This window comes from Umbelopsis ramanniana (assembly GCF_025399195.1).
Source record: "Umbelopsis ramanniana AG unplaced genomic scaffold K450scaffold_18, whole genome shotgun sequence".
Taxonomy (NCBI): Eukaryota; Fungi; Mucoromycota; class Umbelopsidomycetes; order Umbelopsidales; family Umbelopsidaceae; genus Umbelopsis; species Umbelopsis ramanniana.
The window spans coordinates 193823-216042 of record NW_026252104.1 but is presented as its reverse complement, the minus strand read 5'-3'; the positions used below and the strand labels follow the sequence as shown (position 1 = coordinate 216042).

General features: G+C 43.0%; 9 protein-coding genes across 9 annotated transcripts; 3 read left to right on the top strand and 6 right to left on the bottom strand.

The window, feature by feature from the left end:
• Positions 1-1360: 1360 nt before the first annotated feature.
• K450DRAFT_235199 (uncharacterized protein) lies at positions 1361-2440 on the bottom strand. Its single transcript, XM_051588048.1, has one exon. It carries the CDS (start codon positions 2429-2431, stop codon positions 1523-1525), a length of 909 nt encoding a protein of 302 aa, XP_051445917.1. The 5' UTR covers positions 2432-2440; the 3' UTR covers positions 1361-1522.
• Positions 2441-3470: 1030 nt separating this feature from the next.
• Positions 3471-5894, bottom strand: K450DRAFT_235191 (uncharacterized protein). Its single transcript, XM_051588047.1, has 7 exons — positions 5537-5894; positions 5393-5466; positions 5052-5310; positions 4790-4986; positions 4486-4720; positions 4193-4417; positions 3471-4098 (listed from the first exon to the last, which is right to left on the bottom strand). Exons 1-7 carry the CDS (start codon positions 5795-5797, stop codon positions 3658-3660), a joined length of 1692 nt encoding a protein of 563 aa, XP_051445916.1. The 5' UTR covers positions 5798-5894; the 3' UTR covers positions 3471-3657.
• A 1498-nt stretch (positions 5895-7392) lies between these two features.
• Positions 7393-8439, bottom strand: K450DRAFT_235185 (uncharacterized protein). The gene is made up of 6 exons (XM_051588046.1): positions 8238-8439; positions 8017-8110; positions 7900-7929; positions 7733-7833; positions 7597-7672; positions 7393-7518 (listed from the first exon to the last, which is right to left on the bottom strand). Exons 1-6 carry the CDS (start codon positions 8274-8276, stop codon positions 7436-7438), a joined length of 423 nt encoding a protein of 140 aa, XP_051445915.1. The 5' UTR covers positions 8277-8439; the 3' UTR covers positions 7393-7435.
• Position 8440: 1 nt separating this feature from the next.
• On the bottom strand, positions 8441-10259 carry K450DRAFT_235178 (uncharacterized protein). Its single transcript, XM_051588045.1, has 8 exons — positions 10121-10259; positions 9932-10063; positions 9687-9861; positions 9568-9626; positions 9304-9493; positions 9148-9240; positions 8778-9085; positions 8441-8707 (listed from the first exon to the last, which is right to left on the bottom strand). The coding sequence occupies exons 1-8, from the start codon at positions 10217-10219 to the stop codon at positions 8552-8554; spliced, it is 1212 nt and encodes a 403-aa protein (XP_051445914.1). The 5' UTR covers positions 10220-10259; the 3' UTR covers positions 8441-8551.
• A 669-nt stretch (positions 10260-10928) lies between these two features.
• Positions 10929-13814, top strand: K450DRAFT_235174 (uncharacterized protein). Its single transcript, XM_051588044.1, has 8 exons — positions 10929-11106; positions 11219-11383; positions 11447-11573; positions 11638-11951; positions 12015-12217; positions 12281-12816; positions 12884-13283; positions 13366-13814. The coding sequence occupies exons 1-8, from the start codon at positions 10965-10967 to the stop codon at positions 13633-13635; spliced, it is 2157 nt and encodes a 718-aa protein (XP_051445913.1). The 5' UTR covers positions 10929-10964; the 3' UTR covers positions 13636-13814.
• A 188-nt stretch (positions 13815-14002) lies between these two features.
• Positions 14003-16652, top strand: K450DRAFT_235168 (uncharacterized protein). The gene is made up of 5 exons (XM_051588043.1): positions 14003-14337; positions 14408-14471; positions 14546-14668; positions 14742-15186; positions 15252-16652. The coding sequence occupies exons 1-5, from the start codon at positions 14054-14056 to the stop codon at positions 16430-16432; spliced, it is 2097 nt and encodes a 698-aa protein (XP_051445912.1). The 5' UTR covers positions 14003-14053; the 3' UTR covers positions 16433-16652.
• A 285-nt stretch (positions 16653-16937) lies between these two features.
• K450DRAFT_198241 (uncharacterized protein) lies at positions 16938-17810 on the bottom strand (the record flags this gene model as incomplete). The annotated part of the gene is made up of 1 exon (XM_051584570.1): positions 16938-17810. The coding sequence occupies one exon, from the start codon at positions 17808-17810 to the stop codon at positions 16938-16940; it is 873 nt and encodes a 290-aa protein (XP_051445911.1).
• Positions 17811-18376: 566 nt separating this feature from the next.
• On the top strand, positions 18377-19430 carry K450DRAFT_299148 (uncharacterized protein). Its single transcript, XM_051593700.1, has 6 exons — positions 18377-18505; positions 18576-18651; positions 18729-18745; positions 18825-18951; positions 19017-19122; positions 19218-19430. The coding sequence occupies exons 1-6, from the start codon at positions 18433-18435 to the stop codon at positions 19281-19283; spliced, it is 465 nt and encodes a 154-aa protein (XP_051445910.1). The 5' UTR covers positions 18377-18432; the 3' UTR covers positions 19284-19430.
• K450DRAFT_235162 (uncharacterized protein) lies at positions 19389-22121 on the bottom strand (the record flags this gene model as incomplete). Its single annotated transcript, XM_051588042.1, has 8 exons — positions 19389-19674; positions 19749-19965; positions 20045-20753; positions 20835-20942; positions 21014-21313; positions 21520-21565; positions 21639-21784; positions 21891-22121. 8 exons carry the CDS (start codon positions 22116-22118, stop codon positions 19551-19553), a joined length of 1878 nt encoding a protein of 625 aa, XP_051445909.1. The 3' UTR covers positions 19389-19550.
• Between the last annotated feature and the right edge of the window lie 99 nt (positions 22122-22220).

Here is a 22220-nt window from a genome sequence, read left to right as displayed (position 1 = left end):
CTTGGAGCCCAAACGGCAATATGCTAGCTACCTGCTCCGGAGACAAAACCGTTCGGATATGGGCCAACACCTCTCATTCCGATACCTCGAAATGGGATTGTGTCGATGTTTTAGATGGTGCGCATAAACGAACCATTCGCAGTGTTGCTTGGGCACCGAATGGCAAAGAGCTCGCAACTGCCAGTTTCGATTCAACAACTGGTGTTTGGGAATACGAAGAACGAGATAAAGAGTGGGAATGCGTTGCAACGCTCGAAGGCCACGAAAACGAAACGAAATCAGTTGCTTGGTCAGCAAATGGATCTTTGCTTGCCACCTGCAGCAGAGATAAAAGTGTATGGATTTGGGAAGGTAAGGATAGGATAGATGACAATGAGGAACAAACAGAGACGAACTGTCAATAGCTGGAAGACTCATTGGATCACTGTTTCTTAGTGGAGGCAGACAACGATTTTGAATGCCTTAGTGTCCTGCAAGAGCACTCTCAAGACGTCAAGATGGTAGCATGGCATCCACATGAGGAAGTTCTTGCGTCTGCAAGTTACGACGATACCATCAAAATATGGCGTGAAGACGACGATGATTGGTATTGCTCTGATACCCTGCAAGGACATACCTCCACCATTTGGTCCATCGATTTCGATAAGACAGGAGAGCAAATCGGTAAACACATCTCAGCATACACTCATCCTGCAAAAGGACTTCCTCTCTGACACAAAATAATTTTGCAGTTTCTGCTTCTGATGACACCACACTGAGATTCTGGAAGCAGTATAAGCCTAACAACCCTGAGGGTGTTGCGACACCTGGTAACACCTCAAAGTGGAAAAACATATGTACTATTTCAGGTCAGCACGAACGCTGTATCTATTCTGTTTCATGGTCTAAAGTCCATGGCCGCGTCGCTAGTGCTAGCGGGGATAACCACATCAAGATCTTTACTGAGGTAAGAAGTTGTGAATATGTCAGACCACAACATTGAAGGTGTCTAACAGTGATATCTTTTTACTAGGTATCCTCGGCTCAAGCCGTCAATGCGCCAACATGGGATATTAGCGCTTCAGTATCCGATGCTCATGGCGTGTCTGACATCAATAGCGTTAGCTGGTTCCCGACTGAAAAACACAGTGATTGGTTGGCGTCAGGCGGTGATGATGGATTAGTCAATATCTGGAGATATATTGACGATGATGTTTAAAAGTTTTATTATACTGTTGAAAAAAGCAAAGGTAGAATGATTGAATCAACATAAACCTGTAATATTGTACCAATTCGTGAATAGTGATCTATATGACAAGTGTGAATTGGTTCCGTGCCCTTCGCAAAGCTCTTCTCCGTACATATCGGGTTTTGCATTCTATTCTTCTGCCTCAGCTTATCAGATGTACTTATTCCAAGCTAAGCTGTACGACAATCAATTTCGTAAACACAATATGTATGACGAATGTATTGAAGTAAAATTATAATCTATAAGGATTTATGAATATTTTACACTGAGGGTACTAAATGTCTACCAATTTATCTACAGTTCTTTCCAAATGTCATTCAAACAACTTGAAATGTGATTGATTCTATCACTGATCAACTTGCGTTCTTCCACGTCATCCACCAATCGAGCAGATATCTTTTGCATAAATTTATCCGGGTGATACCTTAGTTGCTCTTTTCGAATGATTTTTTTCTGTTCTGCCAAATCCTGTATGTCATATAACAAGAATTCCTTGACAGCGATCTTGGAAACCTCGGAGCCGACAAATGGCCAAGGTATATCGTTGAGTCGTAAGCGCTTTACTGTAGTGGACGCAATATCCAACGCCTCCCAGTTTGACATATACTTTTTCCTTGAAGATCCCATTTTCTGAAGCTGTCGAAGTTTTCTAACGGCCTCGCGTTCACGCTCACGCTTAGCTTCTTGTTCTTTGGCTTCAGCTTTGGCCTTTTCCTTAGCTTCCTTCGCCTTCTTCCGTTTTTCTCGTCTCTCTTCCTCGATACGTATTTCATCTGCATGCGTTCGCTTATACATTTCACTAACCATATACTGTCGGTATTCTTCATCCGTCATTTGGTTTACGCTTTGGCTACCGGTGGGAACATCGCCGGGTGTAGGTTGCCAATAAGAGTCGAAGCGTGAAGAATGGAAATCTTGGCCTTCATCGTCTACCATCGCATCAAAAAGCCTTTCGTTCCACTCAGTTTCGTCCCTTTTAATAGAATCAGAAGGGGGTACCCATCCTTCTATGTCATCGTTGATGATGGGTGGTTTATAAGAATGGTGACTGTGCTTTGATTTGTGAGATTTATGTCGCTTATGCTTCTTTTTCTTCTTGCTGCTAGAAGCATATTCTTCGTCGGCTATATTATCCGTGTGACCGTCTTGACTTTCATGTTGCCTTTTCTTGTGTCTCTTGAAAGATAGTTTGGACAAGGGCATTCAATCAAGTTGAATCATATGGGTCTGGTGTCTTATTTGTATAGGCAGTCACGGTAGCCTCCCGAAAATAGGCTGTCCATTTTTGTCAGCACCTGGTTTGCAGGAGTTCACATAACGACAAAGTTGGCAGTTAAAGGTTATTCATTCTTTTTCAGCACCGCATTCTCGAACTGAAACTTAAGAGTGACTGATCATGAGGGCCGCCTCGTTATCTGAGGAGCTTGAATCTATTACAAAGGATTATGACTTTGGTATTGTCCCGGGATCTGCAGCCATCTTTGTGAAGGACGAGGAAAACTATATTGGCCGGCTGGACCTGACCATTCTAGAAGGCATTCTAGTTATCATAGAAGTTGACGATCAAGGTTATAAGGTATGTTTTATTTTTTTTGCTCTCTTCATAGCATGGTTGGGCTGGATGTACTAGGAACTGCTACCTTGGAATATTTCAAAAAAATAACCATATCACCGTTCCCATGCCTACCCATATTCTGATTACCCGTCCCATCGGATTCTGATTTATTCGCGCTTATTCAGGTCCTATCCTGCTCTCCAATTTACTCATTTGAAACCACTAAATCCGTTTTGGAGCACATTGAAGCTACACTCTATAAACCATTTGAAACGATGGAAAGTCTTCTTATGTCGATTTCCCCCATGTTCCAAGCCAAGTTCCAAGAAGCACTTTATAACAAATTAGCCAACATCAATGCACCATCCACCAGCAATAACCAACAGCCGCAGGGACATCTTAACCAAGGCAACCAACAACCCATGAGCCAGGAAGCGATCATCGCCCTTCTGAACGATGACTCTACAGCCGCTTTAGGTCAGCCCAACTGGAATTCTTAAAATATTTGAGGAATGGAACATTTTTCTTCGCTTTTTATTTTCATTTTCTAAATATTCGTCTGTAACTTTTCCAAATTTTCATCCAACTTACTTTTGCACACGTCTTGTTAACGGTAGTCTGAGATTGGTATGTCCCTATTCTATTCATGCTTTAAGGACCTTTTTCTTTCCATGGCCTGAAGCATACCCTTCCTCCATCTCACAATTCAGATGATATCCAACCCTATTTCGATCAACATTCTAGCCGCTCATATTGAAAATATTATCAAAATCTCATCACCAATTTTTTTTTTTTTTTTTTTTCATTTTAACCTTCAAAGAAGTTGGGGTGGTGTGCTGATGAATACACAGAGTTTATTTACATTAAAGATCATTTACATAAAACTCCATGCGGTACCAAGGATGGCCATTGAAACGGATACAGCAAAGAGGACGACATTCAACGCCAATTCCCATTTGGGCATCGTGTCATGGAATAGCTTCATGTGACACAACAAAGGAAAGCTACCGGAGATCGTGACGGAGAAGAAGGCTCCGAGAAGTGCCATGACTTTGTCGAATCCGGGTATTAAATAGGCAAGCGTAACTACAAAAGCGCTGACAAGCATCTTGCCGAAAACCTTCACAACTTTGCGGCGATCGCCACCGCAGAAGTGATCAATATTATCACTACTAAACAGCCAAATTTCCCAGGTTAAATTGACCGGATTGAGCGTCAAGGCATATTTGGCTATTGGGTTGAGAGCGATAAGAATAACAGCAAATCGATTTAAAGCTTGATTGTATCCAGGAGTGGCTGATATATTTTGTGTGATCTAGAAAAAATTGATGCGGAGAAACACGGGTTAAGAAAGCAGAAGGTACATTAACAACAACCACCTTAAAAATTGCAAATAGTTCACCCCTTACCTCTTCCATTGTTGCAGAACCAAACATGGCATAACCGGCAGAAGCCATCAAAGCATATACCGCTGTAACAATTACGTATGTGGTATTTACCATCTTGTTATATTCTTTTGGCTCCTCCATATCATGGTGTACTGACGGCAGAACAGCATGTCCCGCAAACCCCGCCATGATCAATCCAAAACTAAGAGGAACGGTGTTCCACTCCGATGGCCAGATCGATGTATCCTATACGGGAGGAGGGAATCAGATCATGTAGTCATCGAATCATTGATATCCACGAGAAAGACACTTACGGCAGGTTCAAGTAAACTTCCAGGTGCATGCGATTTTGTAAGTCCGTCATAGATGAGAATTACCAACAGGGCGGCGGCACTGATGATACCGAACAAGCTAGTGTATGATAGCTGTCTCACAGGTAGGAATAACATTGGGGTGACGATAAACCACGATATACAACGAACAACCAATGTGTCATACCCTGGAACGAGGGACTGAATACCGTCGCCTAACAGAACCACGAGAGCCACACTATTTTCTTCTGTTATTTTTTTTCATAGTTGGGTTTGTGTTTACGCAAAGGGTTTTTAAGTTACTTACCTAGAAGTTATCAACTCCGTCAAAAACAACATAGAGACGAGCACACGACCGCGAAAGCCAAAAGCAGCATCACCCATGTCGCCGTAGGTGCGAGAATTCTCACCACGACTCAAACATTTGGATAGCAATTTGGCCGTATACATCGTCAAGCCACAGCAAAATGCAAATACCGCGGAACCAACGACCCACCCAGCGCACTATCAAAAATCCTTGTTATGGACGCCAGAGACAACACTTCATACAAAGTCAGCTTGAACCTCACCTTAAATCCAAGGGGCAGTGACAGAATACCAATGCCGATAAGGATGTTGATGGAATTAAATACAGATTGCATGTACGATGATTTTTGAGCAGCCCCTTGAATGGAGTGCGGATCAAAATGATAGTCTTCAGCAATGGATGTAATGGATATAGTCGGGATTTTGTCCAGCTTTGGTAGCAGCAGCGGAGTGTACTCTCCTACGCCGTATGATCCCGCACTTGAACGACGCTCGATCTCAATATTCGGATAGGTATCTCTTCTGCAAGGCGGTAGTGTGTTTACGTTATTGAATCAGCCAACTAAGTATATCTCTCTCAATTTGTACGTAAGACGAAACTCACCTTGAATCCCATCGTGATAAATGGGTCATCACTGATTGTCTATCGAAGTCGTTATCATCCTCTAAATGTCTCGTCTGAAACCGGACCAGTAGTCAGTTATGGTTTGTTGACTGGGAAAGAAGTTTAATTTTCCATAAAACTTACAGCAGAGACGGGTATCGACAAATTTTCGGCCATGAAGGTCATGGACGTCCTTGAATAGGAGCCTACAAAACTGCCTATTTTGTGCTTGAGGGACTGTGGGCTGTCGCCCAGAAACATATCTGTCTCTGGATCATAATGGGGTCCCAAGGACTCATGGTACTGGTCAGACCGAGCAAACTGTGAAGGATGTATGTTCCTTGGAGCCTGTGGTCTTGGGTTAGATCCATCCTGGGATGGATCATTACCTGAAAATTCCGCCATGATTGTGAATGCGAAAGAAGATAAGAACAAAAGGTCAATTCAGTAAAATGACGGAAAAGTATTTGGGTTTTGTGGTGACACAACAATTGGTAGTGGGTTGTTTTCGATTGACAAGTTACATTTTATGGTAGGCAATATCCGCGCCGTTTTAATCTTTCCATTCAAAAAGAACAACACTCGCCAACTTTGGAGAAATTGTTCGATCACTTTAATCTATCTGCTTGAAAGCTTTTTCATATACCATTACACAATCACAAAGCTTCGAACAATCCAAATAACCCAATACATGGCGTACAACATCCCTGCTGTTGGACCTGCGTAAGCCGGAATGAGATTAGGTATGGCTTCCCGTCAATAAACAAACTGTAGCCCCTTTGGTATTCCTCCTTTTTTTTTTCTAGCAATACATTAAATAGAGCAAAACAATTGATTAGTGATGCTCCTGTTCATGATGTTGACATGGTTGAATTAGAAGAAATTCGATCATGAGATATGCAAATTCTTAACCGAAGATTTTTGGACGAAGAAGAAATTAGCGAAGAAGAAGAGGCTGGCATTATGGACATACGAATGTAGGAGGAACTATGATGATTAAATAAAAATGCAATATCGTAAAGACAAAAGAGCAAAGCCATCGCAAGAAAGGTTGACAAGCAAAAGATCGGACCGGCTGAAGAACCCTTATAGATCTGCTTTTTAGCAAAAAGCTGTTGTAATCGATCATTAGATGACGTACCTCAAGGTAATTTATAGTCGAGAGAAATTTGACTTCAAAAGCTTACTCTACAATTCGAATCGACGCTCGCACGAAGCATTGATTAACTTTCTGTAACAACTCATAGAAGGTCTTTAGAAGCACGAGAAGAAATAATAGTATCTTATAATAAATAATGCACCTGAAATTCAACATCAACATAGAAAAACAACGAACAATCATATTTAAAGTAAATGAACGTGAGGGATGTCGTATGCGCAGCCAACGCAGCAAGAGTGGAAGATGAGACAAATGCAGATCAGAATAATCAAGTGATATTTAACAAGCCTTGAAAGCTTTGCTAACTGTGGTCTTCGGACGGAAGTAATACCTTTATAATATCCCTGACTGTTAAGGAGGAGGCTGGATACCAAACGTAAGTTGTCTCTGATAGAGTAATGAAGTCGCTATGCATCATTTTGGCAAGCGATTACCAATTTTAGTAACAGAGTATTTGTTGACTCGTAATAATGCATCTTTGGTCGAAGAAGCATTATATGACCTAGCATTGATACGAAAAGTGGGTTATACAAGGTTATGCAGCTATTATCAATGGAACGGCTAGCAATTTACAAATTGGAGAAACATCGTTGTATTGTGAAGTATTTCATTTGCAGCAAGCACCCGAGGGAACAATCGCAGGTAGGCGCCTCAGCCTGTGCCATCCCGGAACATAATTCAACGCCAATGTGAAGGGTAACGTGTGTCCTGCTGTCACAACTGAATTTAACTGTGCTGTTGAACTTTGAACTTTGGAGTGCGGCCAAGTCTGGTGATACCAAACTACAAGTGGCTACGTGGAGATAGAGAGGTAAGGCAATCGATCTTCGACCTCCACAAATTGTCACGTTTTATGATACAGGAACTCGCTTTATTTCTAAGATTCAATTACTTTTTTCATAAATTTGTTTGCTTTGCTCATCCGTTATGCGTCTAAGGGCTTGCGTTATTTCCGCCATAAGGGACTCTGTTGGTAGCAATTATACCCAGTTCAGATTTGTGGTTGTTTATGTATTTTCAACACTTGATGGGGTTCATCACTTACCAGTATCAGCAACAGCCTTCTCATATTCTTGGTTAGCTTTCGCATTTTCCTCTTCCAGTAATGATAATTGTTCAATCTAAATATTGAGTCAGTATACATATTCTCCCAAATGTCTAAATTCATTTCTTGATTTTACCTGTTCTTCTTCTGTTCGACTGATGCCTGGCAATGCTTCTATAAGCCGATCAATCTCCTGGCCCTTCTTTACTATGTCCGAAACCAATTCCTTCATATTCTCTGAAAATATAGAGTTTGCATTAGATTCTAATTTGATCGTGCCGGCTGGGGAATTCTATAACTTACGTTGGAAGATATCTGGCGGATCAGCTTGTACTAGAGGAGGCATTTCGAAGTATCATGGTCAAAATTGAGGGGTTTGTGATAATGAAGTAATACCCCATTCCTCTATTTTCAACTTACCTTTTGGGTGTATAACGGGTATATTATCGCTCAGGGCAGCCATGGCAGACTTTTCATGTACATAGTAAATGCTGTTGGTAAACATGCGAGCCATCTAATTGCATTTGAAGTGAAAGAGTTTGTGATGAGTACAGAGTAATCGAGACGTTAAATGATCCACCAAGTCAATTTGGTTGTCACTATGCAAGCATGCAACCAGTGGGTTGTGAAATTGTTCGTACCGCGTCGACTGCATCTTGCAGTTGCGTTAATCGATCCATATATGTGTTTTCCTTCCTGTACTGACAATGTATCGAATTCGAGCAACAGTAATAAAAGTATTGAATCTAGTGCTTTGGAGTAGTGTCGATTCTGAGCGTTAATAGTATTGTACGATAGTAGTCAAAATGCAATGCCAACTACGTCTTCGACAAAAGACAGTCAAGGCTTGTTGGAAAAGGGGGCGACACCGTATTCCAGTTGGGAAATTTTCGGAGAACTTTTTACAATCTGTACTCGCTGGCTTCGCAATTAACCATTTTATTTTGGATATTTACTACTGATCCTCTAAATTATCAGGGTTCTTTTTAGCTGCATTAACGAAGTCGCGAGTGGTCTCCTCCTTCATCTTTTCGGCTGCTGATACATATGAGTTGGAGGCTTGACGACTGGGTATTCTTGCCTTGTTAATAGTGTTGTACACCGACAATGCCTGGTAGGAGTCCATACGGTAAGTATTTTAAAGAATGAATAATGATGGTTTTAAAACTTAAAAAAATTACCTGAGCAACCATAGAACCGGCGTCGTTAGCAGTAGCGGGAACAATAAGAGTTGTACCTTCCTTAGCCATCTTGCCAAAGGCTTCCACGTATTTTTCAGCAACTGACATAGATACTGCTTCATTTCCGTTATTGTTTCCAATGGCTTCAGCAACCTTTTCTATACCTAAAGCAGTTGCTTTTGCTTTGAGTAGAATTGCTTCTGCCTCACCACCTGCTTTGTTGATTTGTTCTGCTTTTTCGGCCTCAGATGCAAGGATAGTTGCTTGCTTACGACCTTCTGCTACGTTGATCGCCGCTTGTCGTGCACCTATATCAACTGGTTAGTTACTGCTGCACATACTCAAATAGCTTTGAATTTGAAGGGTTTACCTTCGGACTCCAAAATTTGTGCTCTCTTGGTACGCTCAGCAGAAACTTGCTGGTGCATAGATTCGACCACCTTGCTAGGAGGGTGAATATCACCTAGTTTTACGGGTTAATATACAGGGAGTTAACCGTGAACCATAGCCTAAATTTTAAACTTACGAATTTCATATCGAAGGCATCGAATACCCCAGTCTTCGGCGGCACCATTAATTGCATCAACAATGTTGGCGTTCAAGTGGGCTCTTTCGGCTAAAGTACGATCAAGGGTCATTTGTCCAATTTCAGCACGCATGGTAGTCTGTGCTAACTGCGTGACAGCAAACTCGGCATCCTCAACCCCATAACACGCCTAGTGAAACCATTATATTGTTCATTAATAACAATTTTACTTGTTGGCCATATACTGCTGCGCTTTACACAAACCTTGAAAGGATCGATGACTCTGAAGTACAAAACACCATCCAACTCGAGAGTGACATTGTCTGATACACATTGACGTTAAACAATATGAATTTCGATACTGATAAAAGGACAATGTTTACCTTGGGTAATGGCACTTTGACTTGGCACTTCAACTGCAGTTTCCTTCATGCTCTTGACATATTTGATACGATCGATGAGTGGCACGAGGAAGTTAAGACCAGGCTCGAGTAGACGATGGAATTTTCCCATACGCTCAATGATCCAGGCTTCTTGTTGGGGAACAAATTTGATTATCTATTCAATTGACAATGAAGACCAATTAGTTCAAATTGTTTGGCATGAACGCCTTCTTGTCCTAACATACCGTGTTACGTGGAAGACTTCTACGACTAGTACCCCATCCTCCAGACACTCCGCTGTTTCCAAAAGAATCATATTCATTGCCATAGCCATAGTTTCCGTAGGAAGCGAATCGCTTTGTTGTTCCTAAAAGAATCTACATAGTTCGTGAGATCAATGTCGATCATATAGAGTTATTGATTCCTAAGCTTACCGCTCTGTTATGTCTAAACGACAAGTTAACCGACCGTTGGATGGAAGGCGTAGAGAGAGTAGGTCTGAATCGCGTCAGTGACAATGCTCTGCTTGACATTATTGTGTGGCGAATGGAGGTAAACCTGGATAGGCTGGAATGGTGGTTGTCGAGAATCGTCGTAGACACGAGGTTTTTATGAGAAATTTATTACCTGTTCCGATTTGTACCTCTCCATCTTTTTGACTCAAGTCAGCAAATTCATCTGCTCCGACAATACCATCCCGGGTAGCGTGTGTGTTCTCAAAAAACATCTAGCTGCTGTTCATAATGAAAGCAAAAGTCTGTAGTAGTGCTCAAATTACAATGACCGTCGCTGTGGGTGGATGAGCCAGGTGCGGCGAACATGATAGCGATGGTCGTTGACCTTCTTCTACAGTTTTTTTATACAGAAAAATATCTATTTCCACCAGATATATTGCAATAAATGGCAAGAGGTTGCGTATATAGCCATAAATCGCGATCAATGGCCGGTTTCTTTTGTGCTATATTTCTTGGTGTGTCACTTAGCATTCCGACAAGTGCGAGTGTGATGATGCACTTACGGTCACACTCTCACGATCTACCGTTAGTAGAATTAACTTTTATTTTTACAATTTTTTAATTCATCTATGAGTTATGGCAACTCATATGACTCAAAACCATCTATGCAACAACGCTTGGATACCAAAAATGACATTCGAAGTGGGTCAAATCACGTGATTCCTCGTTATAACAGTCACGGGGATTTTGAGATATTGGTCGTTGCAAGCAAAGCTTCAAAAACTTGGAACGATCTTGCACTTTTTGGGCACACACTGTCATCATGGTTGCAACACTTGTAGCTGATCCGTCAAATAGTCTCAATAATGATATTGACGGGATGGATGTCGATCAAAATGGAGCTCCAGATGTCGAACAAGAGGAATCAATCAAAGGAATCATCTATCCACCACCTGAAGTGCGCAGTATCCTTTTAAAATCTTGCTTTGCTGTTTTACACGTTATGACTCGATCGTACAGGGCTCTTGCTCTTTTGAATTTCCTCACTTTTACCTTGACGAATTCTCTTTTAAACAGAAATTGTTGATAAAACAGCTGATTTCGTAGCACGAAAAGGCCCAACCCTTGAAGATCGAATTCGAGAAAATGAACGACACAACCCTCGGTTTTGCTTTTTGAATCCCAACGATCCTTACCATGCTTACTACCAGTTACGAATAACGCAAACTAAGGAAGGAAAGAGTATGTTTTGTACTTTGATTCATTATGTACGTTTAGTATCGATGCTGACTATTATTGATGTAGCAACCAAAGCTGGTGTCAAGCACGATGAAGAGGTGAAGCCAGAGGAGGACGAGGCTCAAGAGGCACCCAAAGAGCCATCGAAGTTTGAGTTTTCTTCCGACATGCCAACTATGTCTGCTCAAGACTTGTAAGTGCTTCTTGAAATGGCCTTGTTAATCTATCAACGTACTAAACCCTACCCCTGATAATAGAGACATCATCAAGCACACTGCACAGTTCGTTGCGCGCAATGGTTCACGATTTATGAGTCAGCTCGCTCAGAGAGAATCCAGAAATTATCAATTCGACTTTTTACGACCATCTCACAGCTTGTTCAATTACTTCACGAGCCTTGTCACGCAGTATACTCAACTGCTTGTACCACCCAAAGACATAAAGGAGCGATTGAAGAAGAACGTCGATAGCAAATATGATGTACTTGAGCGAGTCAAGGCTAGAGTAGAGTGGATTGCTTGGGTTGAAGCTGAGAAGAAGAAACAACAAGATGCAGATGAAAAGGAGAGAGGTAAGTTGGACCTAATATGACGCCAAAACGACACGGTTGTTCACATCATTTTGTTTTTATCAGCTGCCTATGCTGCCATTGATTGGCATGACTTTGTCATTGTTGAAACTGTAGAATTTACGCAAGACGACGAAAAATTGAACCTTCCCCCACCGATGAGCTTATCAGAATTAGAAAACATGTCATTAGAGCAGAAGAGGCTTGCTGCCATAGCGGAAACAAATCAACAATTGGAGCAAACACAGGAAGCTAATGACGAAATGGAGGTAATTATTGGGTGTAGGACATATGCAACTAAGAAAGTTTATTCACAAAATGTTGCATTTTAGATTGAAGAAGTCGATATGCAAGATGATGATGATGATGAAGAAATGCCTCAGCAAGCAGCTGTACAGGACATCAGAATCTCAGATACCACTGGCCCGATTAAGATCCGTACAGATTACAGACCCAAAGTGGGATCGACCACACGACAAGTCAATGAGCAGACAGGAATATGTCCCAGATGTGGACAAGCCATTCCAATGTCAGAAATGGATGAGCATATGCGTATCGAACTTTTGGATAGCAAATGGAAGGAACAGAAGCAAGCTGCAGAAGCCAAACTTCGAGACAGTAATTTGTTGCAAGAAGGAACTGACGTTGCTAAAATCTTGAAGAACTTTTCTGGCTATCGTTCCGATATTTTTGGTTCTGAAGAAACTGAAATCGGAAAGAAGGTTGGAAATGAAGAAGCCAGAGAGAAGGAGAAGGTTGTCTGGGATGGCCATACTGCTTCTATCAACCTTGCATCACAGAGAGCAGCTCAAGGCGCTACTATTGAGGAACAAATTGCAGCCATTCATCGCGCAAAGGGTCTTACTGGGTAGGTGTACACAGGAATTTAAACATTTACGTGACGTACAGTTACTAATTTTTTTCTCCATATGCAGTGACAGCGCAAGTTCTATAGGTCCGCAGGCAACTGCGAAGTCAGAAGTGCCACAACAGCAGATGCCTCCTTCTGGTATGGCTGGTGCATCCATTTCCAGAGAACCGCAACCACCCACGAGCAACTTCCAATCTTCTGCAATGCCACCTCAAGCTTACAGCCAATATCCGCCATTACCACCACAAGCCGTGCCCAATTCTCGGCTGTTCGCTAATCAAATTCCTGGCTATGGCATGCCACCTGCTGCTATGAGCCCTATTCCACCACCTCAACCTGGGAGCGGCTATGAAGTAGGAGCTACCCGCAAAGCAGACGAGGAAAGTGCAGAAGCTCCTGGAGCTAAGAAACCGAGAAATGATGGTGTTCCATTGGCTGAAGACGAATGGCTAGCACAACATCCGGTATGTATTTTTTTTTTTCATATTAGAATGAACACTTGGTTTTGTGTAAAACAGTGATCCGAGCTGACTTTATTTTTCACAGGATCCTATTGCTCTCACTGTTCAAACACCAACTCTCCCAGAATACAAGCTTACTGGGGAAACTATAACCATCGATGACCTGCCACTCACCACTTTGGTTTCTACATTGAAAAACCGCATCGCTGATAAAGTGGGCATGCCATATGGTAAACAGAAGCTTTCCGTTGGCGGCGTAGGAACTGTCATGAACAATTCCAAGAGTCTTGCATTCTACAATTTCCAACAAGGCAGTACCATCGTTCTCGGGCTTAAAGACAAGGGTAAAAAATAAAGGTACCTTGGGAAACGATTTCAGCGGAGTTCTGAAGTATAATCGTACGTGGATTCTTTGAAAGCTGCTGAGAAAGAAACAATTGAAAATGAATTGGGTCTCAGTCATTGTCACATTCTCCAATACTCACTATAATAAAATCATTTTTCTATAAATCCTTCATATAAGAAACTTGAAAAGTTGGATGAAGACGTAGATCTATTGAAGACAATACCATATATTAGACCATCTCTGCGTTAACGCGCAGTGTACTATCACAAAAGGCGGTGTTCCATTCTAAATGTCCCCTAATATCCCCAGCAGTCACGAGGTCTTGACAATTCGCCTTACTAACCAGTTGATACAAAATTCCTTATTTAAAGGTCCACAACCATTGCCCCGGAATCCCCACCTTTTCTAACCTTGAAGCTAATCACACATGGCTACATTTAATAACAACGTCCCCACAAAGTTCCCGAAGTTGGACCCCAAGGGACCTGCTGGTGATATTGTCTTGGCCGCCGAGCGTGCAAAGGCTACCTTCAACACCCAAGAGCTCACAAAGTTCATGTATGGTGAGGAGTGGCTAGACCGCTTCAGCCGAGTTTTGGAAGTCATAGAAAACGAACCCGCTTTCGATAAGTCCAATCGATACTACCAAGGCCGTAACGAGAGAGTTGCTGATGCATTCAAGAAGGACAAGCGCATGGTCGAACTCGCTCGGTAAGAATGCCGGTCCTGGTTGCTTTGCATTACGCTGTGCATGAAATACTAATACTGCCTTCGTTATTAGAGAGAAGAAGTGGACCGATGTTGACTCCCAAATTGCCAACTTCCTTTATGATCAAAGCTCTCCTGTAAGTTACACATCCAAATCCAGATGGTATGTTTCGGAATAATACCCGGATGCTCATTCACTCTGTATCAATAGTTCTCTTTGCACTCTGGTATGTTCTTGCCTACTTTGAAGAACCAAACCACTGACGAGCAAAAGAAGCTCTTCCTCGAGCCTGCCTTGAAGCATCAGATTATTGGTTGTTATGCCCAGACTGAGGTATGTCTGAAGATTTGGTTTTATGGTTGAAACTTTCGGTATCACTTCACTCAGCTGACTGACGAAATTGCAGCTTGGACACGGTTCCAACGTCCAAGGCTTGGAAACTACTGCTACATATATTAATGAGACAAACGAGTTCGAAATTCACTCCCCTACCTTGACCTCCAGTAAGTGGTGGATTGGTGGTCTCGGCAAGGCTGCCAACCATGCCATCGTCATGGCTCGTCTTATTCTTAACGGAAAGGATTTCGGACCCCATCCTTTCTGTGTCCAAATCCGTAGTTTGGAAGATCATCGTCCTTTGAAGGGAATCACTGTTGGTGATATTGGTCCCAAGTTCGGTTTCAACACTGTCGATAACGGTTTCATCATGTTCGACCACTACCGCATTCCTCACATCTCTTTCCTTGCCCGTTATGCGCAAGTTAAGCAAGGCACTGGTGAATATGTCCGACCCCCAAATGCCAAGTTGTCCTATGGTACTATGGTCTTTGTTCGCGCTAACATTGTTATGGGTAAGTTTAAATCATGCTTTTGTAGGGTGGCTGTACGAGCATGCATTGATTTCGCTTTCGTTCAGGTGTCCGATTTGCTTTGGCCAAGGCTGCTACCATTGCTATCCGTTACTCTGCTGTTCGCAACCAGTTCGTTGATGCTGCTAACCCCCGTAAGTGGGAAAACAAGGTTGTCGAAACTGCCGTTTTGGATTATACCATGCAACAATATCGTATGCTTCCCATCATTGCTCAAGCTTACGCTTGTTTCTTCACTGGCCGTGAAATGCTCAGACTTTACAATGAGAACCAGGCCAACATGAATGCTGGCAACTTCACCCTTCTTGCTGATCTTCATGCCAGCTCTTCCGGTCTCAAGAGTTTGTGTACCACTATGGCCGTTCAGGGCATTGAGGACTGTCGTCGTGCTTGCGGTGGTCACGGTTACTCCATGTTCTCTGGCCTTGGCTCCTTCTATCAAGATTACTTGCCTAACGTTACCTGGGAAGGTGACAACTACGTCTTGACTCAGCAAACCGCTCGTTACCTTGGTAAGCAATTCCGAAGCGTTGCTGCTAACAAGACAAAGGAGAGCGATATGAACTTCACATCCGGCTACTTGTACGAATACCTTCAAAACCCCAACTCCAAGTGCCCTGCTGTCGAAGCTGCTGACTTCATGAACCCTGAAGTTCTCCTTAACGCTTTCCGTTTCCGTGCCGCTTCTATGACCCAGAAGCTTGTCCACCAACTTGATAACCAAGGCAAGAGCTGGAACTCTATGACTGTGGAAATCGCTCGTGTCTCCAAGGCACACACTCAACTTGTGCTTTTGTCCAACTTCATTTCTGGACTCCAAGCTGCCCGCAGCGATCTTTCCTCCAGCACTATGCAAGCTCTTAGAAACATGGCTTTGCTCTTCGGTTCTCACACTCTTGAACAAGAGTTGGCTGACTTCCTCGTCTCCCAATACCTTAGCCCCGATCAGGCTGGTATGGTAAAGGATTTGACTCTTGACCTTCTTTCCAAGGTCCGCCCCGATGCTGTTGCATTGGTTGATGCCTTTGCTCTTCCCGACTACTACCTCCACTCTGCTTTGGGCCGATACGACGGAAAGGTCTACGAGAGCATGACCGAGATGGCTGAACAGGAACCCTTGAATCACAAGTTGGTCACTGACTCCTACGAGGAGTGCATCAAGCCTCTTGTCCATGCTGGCAAGGCTGAAGGCCGATGGAAGGGCGAAGGCATGCAAGCCAAGTTGTAAAAAACCAAGAAAAAAAAAAGGAGAGAGAAAACAAGGAAAGCTGTGTAATTTAGGAATTATCGAGCTAATATATCTTCTGATCTATGTATTAGAAGCAGAGGGAACTAAGTGTTGACATCCCAATGCAACCATTGCAAATATTTGTGATAGATGTTTTTTCTATATCGTCTTGAATGTACCATGTAAACCAAATAAAAAAAATCTAGACAACCAAAAACGCAGACCCGTCTATTGTGTATATGAATTTTTCCCATTAATTTTTATTATTATTTGATTCCATTTGTACTCCTTTGCCTACTGTACTGTTCACAAGCATGGCTGCCTGTCCCAGTCAAAGTGGGGCAATCAGAGGAAGACCCGAATGTATCAGGCGAGAGTAGAGAATACTTTGGACCAAAAAAAAAGAACATATTATCGTACGTACAGTTTCATATTTTACGGTGATTACTTTTTGGGGTAGACCCTTTTTTTTCACACTTCCTTTTCTTTCCGTTGGCTGTTAAATTCAACGAGCTAATTCACGTCGTGAGTAGCTGTTTGGAATGTCTTGCCATATCTTCTTCATGGAGGCTACCGTCAGATTTGGTCCCAAGGTCATATTTTCTTGCAAGGTTGTCCAAGACATCAATGTACCGCAATCTTGAAAATTTAAAGAGCTTGATGCAGGTGTTTGCTTTTGTGCCAAGAAATTAGAGAGGAACATGGAGTTTGGAAATGAGGATGCATAATTGTTGCGTTCGATTGGCCAGCCTGGTAGTTCGTGGTCTTGAAACATTAATGCCAAGCTGACAGACTCAGTATTTTTTGCCGTTGACGTAGTGATAAACGAGCTGGCTTCCGTGCTGGATTCAGTATTCCTTGGCTGAGCTCTCTTCGCTATCTTGGGAGAAAGCAAGCGCGGGTTGAATTTGGTCCTGGGCTTTGGAGTTAAGGGGTCAACTTCAAGATTGGCGCCAGAACCCATGATCTCGGGTTCAGGCTTCGTCTCTTGTTCAGGCTCAGGCCAAGATTCAGGCTCTGGTTTAGTGTGTTCATTTATGCACTCGTCATTGGATTGCGGATTTTTGCTGTTTGGACTGAAGGCTGCCGCCTTAGTCTTTCGACGTCCTCTGTAATAGCCAGTCAAATTATCGGGAACGGGATCAGAAGTGTGGCGAAACGCGCAAAGAGTGTCATATGGGCAATCTTTGTCAAACTTGCAATCGTAAACTGGATGAACGAATTTGCATTTTCGGTTGGAACAACGTGGCCAGTAACGACAACGTGTGTACACCTTGACAAATTCGTTTCCGATCATAGGGAGAGGTAAGTGTTGTTTAATATTTTCGGTAAAGTGTCTTCGATACGCCGGATCAGCATTAGGTGGGAACATGGGCATGGTGAGACGTTTACAGTTGACTTTGGTGAGAATAGTGAAAAGTGGGTGAAGAAAGGAACAGGCTCTGCAAAGATGTTCGTGTTAAGAAATAATAGTTCGCGTTATTTTTTCGCGTCAAGGTCTTCTGACCGTATAAGCAGAGGATGCCTTGTCTTGTAATTTTTTTTCTCTTCATGTCTTTACCGTGTCCCTTCGGTAGTTACTCATGCAGCGCAATCGATGGATCGGGATCTTTGAGTTGCCTGATCCAACATACACGTATGTTCGAGAAAACCTGTTAGTTTCACTATGCGGATGAGAGGCAATACTTCTATATTTATCGACAGGAAGAATGGATTATGATAGCTGTGCCAATGAAAGGTAGAAAAAAAGTGTCGACTCCCCGACGGTGATCGTCTGTGCGCCCAGCGCTTCAAGCAAATAAGGGTAACAATGAGCGCCTCGCAGGAGGCGCACACCAAGTTTCTACGGTGTTCCCCTTCGTGGCAATTTCACGTGCCTTACATTGCACCTTGGCTCCAAAACCCACCAGTGCCCTAACGACAGCAGTCACCTCGCTTCTGGATCTCCACACTTGCGGCCATTTCAGTTCTCTTTCTCTCCTTTGCACACTTTCTCCGCAATGGCGTCTTCACCTAATTCTAAACTGCTTTCAAGCATGTTCATGCCTGAACTCCAACGCCAATTGGCAGACGGTAAGATTGCGGTAATGAAAGCAACCAGTCGGCACCTCAATAGTAGCTGAAATGAGCATTCCAACTCCAGATCAGTCCTTGTGGCCAAACATTAAAGGCCTCTTCGTAATTACTGTTAATAAGAGGAAGAAGCCCCAGGCCAAGTGGTAAGTTTTGAGCTACGTAAGATACACCCGAACGCATTGATTTTGCTAATACTAGGCTTTGGAAATTCCCCATCTAGGTGTTTGCTCTTCCAAGGTTCGTTTGCCCATCCTGGGAAACTCAGCTACCCCACAGTTTTCCGCGAATCTCATAATTTTGTTTTTTTGATATGCAGGTAATCAGGTCGAGCCAATCATAACCATGGATGCCGAAATGGCCAAGGAAAAGGCCAAAGCTGCCAGAGCACGCACCGTTCGCATTACCATTGATGACAGCGACCTCGTCAACTTTGTCACCGGCGGGTAAGTGAGCATTGAATACTCAATGAAAGGTATCCAAACATTGGCTGACAGTGCCATGCCCTCAGCTTGACTGGCGTGCGCGCTTACATGTCTGGCAAGATCAAAGTCAGAGGCGACTTGATGCTGGCGCAAAAGCTGGAAGAGGTATTTAACAAAACGGGAGGTCAAGAAGTAAGCATATTCATTACTATTTTGGGCAGATATGATTTTTTTGTGCTCCCTCAACGCACGCCGCTCATCGTAACAAAAACTATTTCTTATTGCAGAGAGCCTTAGAGTTTTTGAAGCAAAATGAAAAGGAAGTCGCTGCCATCACAAAAGCAAAGCTGTAAAGGCGCATGGTTTCAATGAAACAAAAACACACACGGCTATCTATGGCATTCTGCTTTTGACTACCACCAATTCCTTTCGCTGGTTTCATTAGCGACCATGTCTATATTCCCTCAGCGATTTACATGGAATAAACGCTTGTTTTCGAGATATAAGAGAAACCGTTCATGTTAAGATACTGTTGAGTGATATAAAGCTGTTATCCAGAAAAGAAATACGTCTAGAAATTACTTTTAGCTAATTATGTTATGCATCATCAAATGCAAAAACTACATAGGCGCAATGCCAATGTCTTTCTCAATGAGCATAGCGGCAATAGGATGATAGAAGCTCTTATTTGCGAGATAAGTAGATTTAGCCAGCTCCGATCCGTTCTTTGCTTGATTAAGATATCTACATGGAAATAAATGCACATGTTATTCTCAAGCCTCTTGTCTTACAGAACAGACCAAGGTTGTAAATCTTACCTATAAAGCGGTCGTACGAACTTCATACGACCTTGTTCAGTGACAAGTTCACAGACACTAGGATATATCGGTTCGTAATCCGAGCTTAGACATAACCGTTGCCATCGGAACCGAATTTCGCAGTTGCGAACTGATGTAAGTTGATAGCAAGCATCAAGGGACGCTAAAAGTTCGTGTGGGAATGGTGCTGCCTCCATCAAGGATTCCAAAAACATCACTGCGCATCACAGATGGGTTAAGCCGATGGAAAATGGTCTAGAAGATAAACAAACTACATTGCATTTTCTGCAGCTTACCTTTCTGGAGCGATGTAAATTCGGAAAACTTTTCCTTGCCTGTGCCATTGTATTCGGAATCCCCACGGTCCTTAGCGTCCTTCCAACATGTCGCCAGGGAATAGCATGCTTCGGCAAGAGTCGTATCAAACTTGGGGGGCACAGGGGGCATACCTGGACACTTTAGCCATTGATACCAGTCAATGCTATCAAGCTTACTGACCATGTCGTCACCATGTTGCTGCTGCATGTACTCGTACAGATACGATTTCCAGTCCGAGGTTGTAATACTAGTGTGGGCAAAACGGCGAATGTGTGCCTTCATGTAGGGTTCGAAAACCTCTGGTCCACCAACAACTTGTTCAATGTAGAATAGGAGGTTGAATCCCTTTTCGTAAGGTACTGTGCTAAAATAATCATCGGGATCAATCCCAGTCAGGTCGGGATTAAGTAGAGTTGCAGGTGAATCATGACCGAAAAGCTCCACACTGTCGGTCAAGGCTTTGTAGCCTATGATAGCCGAGAAATGACGTTGTGGTTCACCTTGGAGACGGGCAAGAATCTTTCTCTCTACAAACACAGTCCATCCTTCATTCAGCCAAAAGTGTTCCCAAGACTTGGTTGTTACCAAATTACCGGTCCAACTATGAGAGATCTCATGAGCCACGACAGCAACCAAACTTCTGTCACCAGCCAGAAGTGTTGGTGTGACGAACGACAAGCAAGGGTTCTAGAGGTAACGTCCATGACGGTCAGCTTTATGCACCTTGATTGTACCTTAAATTCCGCTGTACTGAAGCCAAAAACTTACCTCCATACCGCCGTAAGGGAAACTAGGCGGCAGTACGAGTAAATCGTAACGTCCCCATTCATACGATGTCAAGATGTCCTCACCAGCAGCGATGAATTTTTCGGTATCCTAACGGTAATATGCGTCAGGAACTATGAATCACTTTCTATTATTCATTGAAATCAAGTCAAACAGCTTACGGCAAACTCCCAAGCAGCAGCATCCACCATCTCAGGTTCGCACCAAACAGTGCTACGGGGACCTATTTCACGACCCGCCAAATTACCGGAAACAATGGCGATCAGGTAGGAGGGGATTGAAGTGCGCTGTTCAAACTTGTAAACAGTGAAACATGGCTGACCAGCTGTAGAGGCTGCAGAGGGTTCTTCACTTGTCTTGATAGCTGACATCAGAACTGGCAGCGGCGAGGCAATGCTGGCAGAATAGGTAAGTTTAACCGAAGGTGAATCCTGGCAAGGCACAAACGATCGGGCGTGTATCTAATTTTCAAGCGGACATTGTTCAAAGAGATAAGCTTCCGAAATTTATCATATTGTACGGCCGCAGAGATAACAAGCAAACGCTACAAAAAAAACTTACCGCCTATTATACACATTGAGGTGGATCAAGAAAGAGAAGATAGGATTAGCACATTAGAACACTGAACATTGATTGAAACTAATCGAGGTTGTTGACCTCCACATACCTGGCATTGCGAGAATAAGTATGGGAATTGCTTTCCCACAGTCTGCCTGTGAAAAAAAAAAACCAAAATAAACAACGTGAAAATCAAAATGTCACAAAGCACGGCGGAAGCTTGCTTACTCTGGCTCAAGAAATTGCAAGGCAGTGCATCTGTCAGTAGTTGTATACTTGATGGTGATATCGAAATTGGACGACTGCTGGATCGGCTCAGCTAACTTGATGTGCAGAGCCGAACCAAAGGCTGGATGGCGTTCAGCCAAGTGGAACTAGACGATGCATAAAACGCGAGAACGTTATATTAAAAAAGAATACATAATGAAGGTATTGTCGCACAAATTAGACCGTGAGACAATTTTCAATGAAGTTACTTACGTCTAGTGGCTTAGAGTTCATTTCTACGGCGTCAATATTGAGGAATGAAGTGTCCAGCACGACATTTTCAACTTGATCCTGCAATGGTTCAAAAGTGAGGGTGGCATGGCCACCCAGTAGCCTCTGTACGAAATCGACAGTGAGATCCAAGTGTATATGCTTGACTTTGACTTCATTTATATTAGCGAGAGTGTTAGGTTCTCGAATGGTTGGATGCCCTGAACACATTTGGAACTTAGAAATAAGTAAAAAGAGCTTGGACCCTTTTGAGCTCTCACTTGTTCAGTTAAAGTCGGAGCTTAGCTTACGAGGGTTAAGTTAACCCGAGGA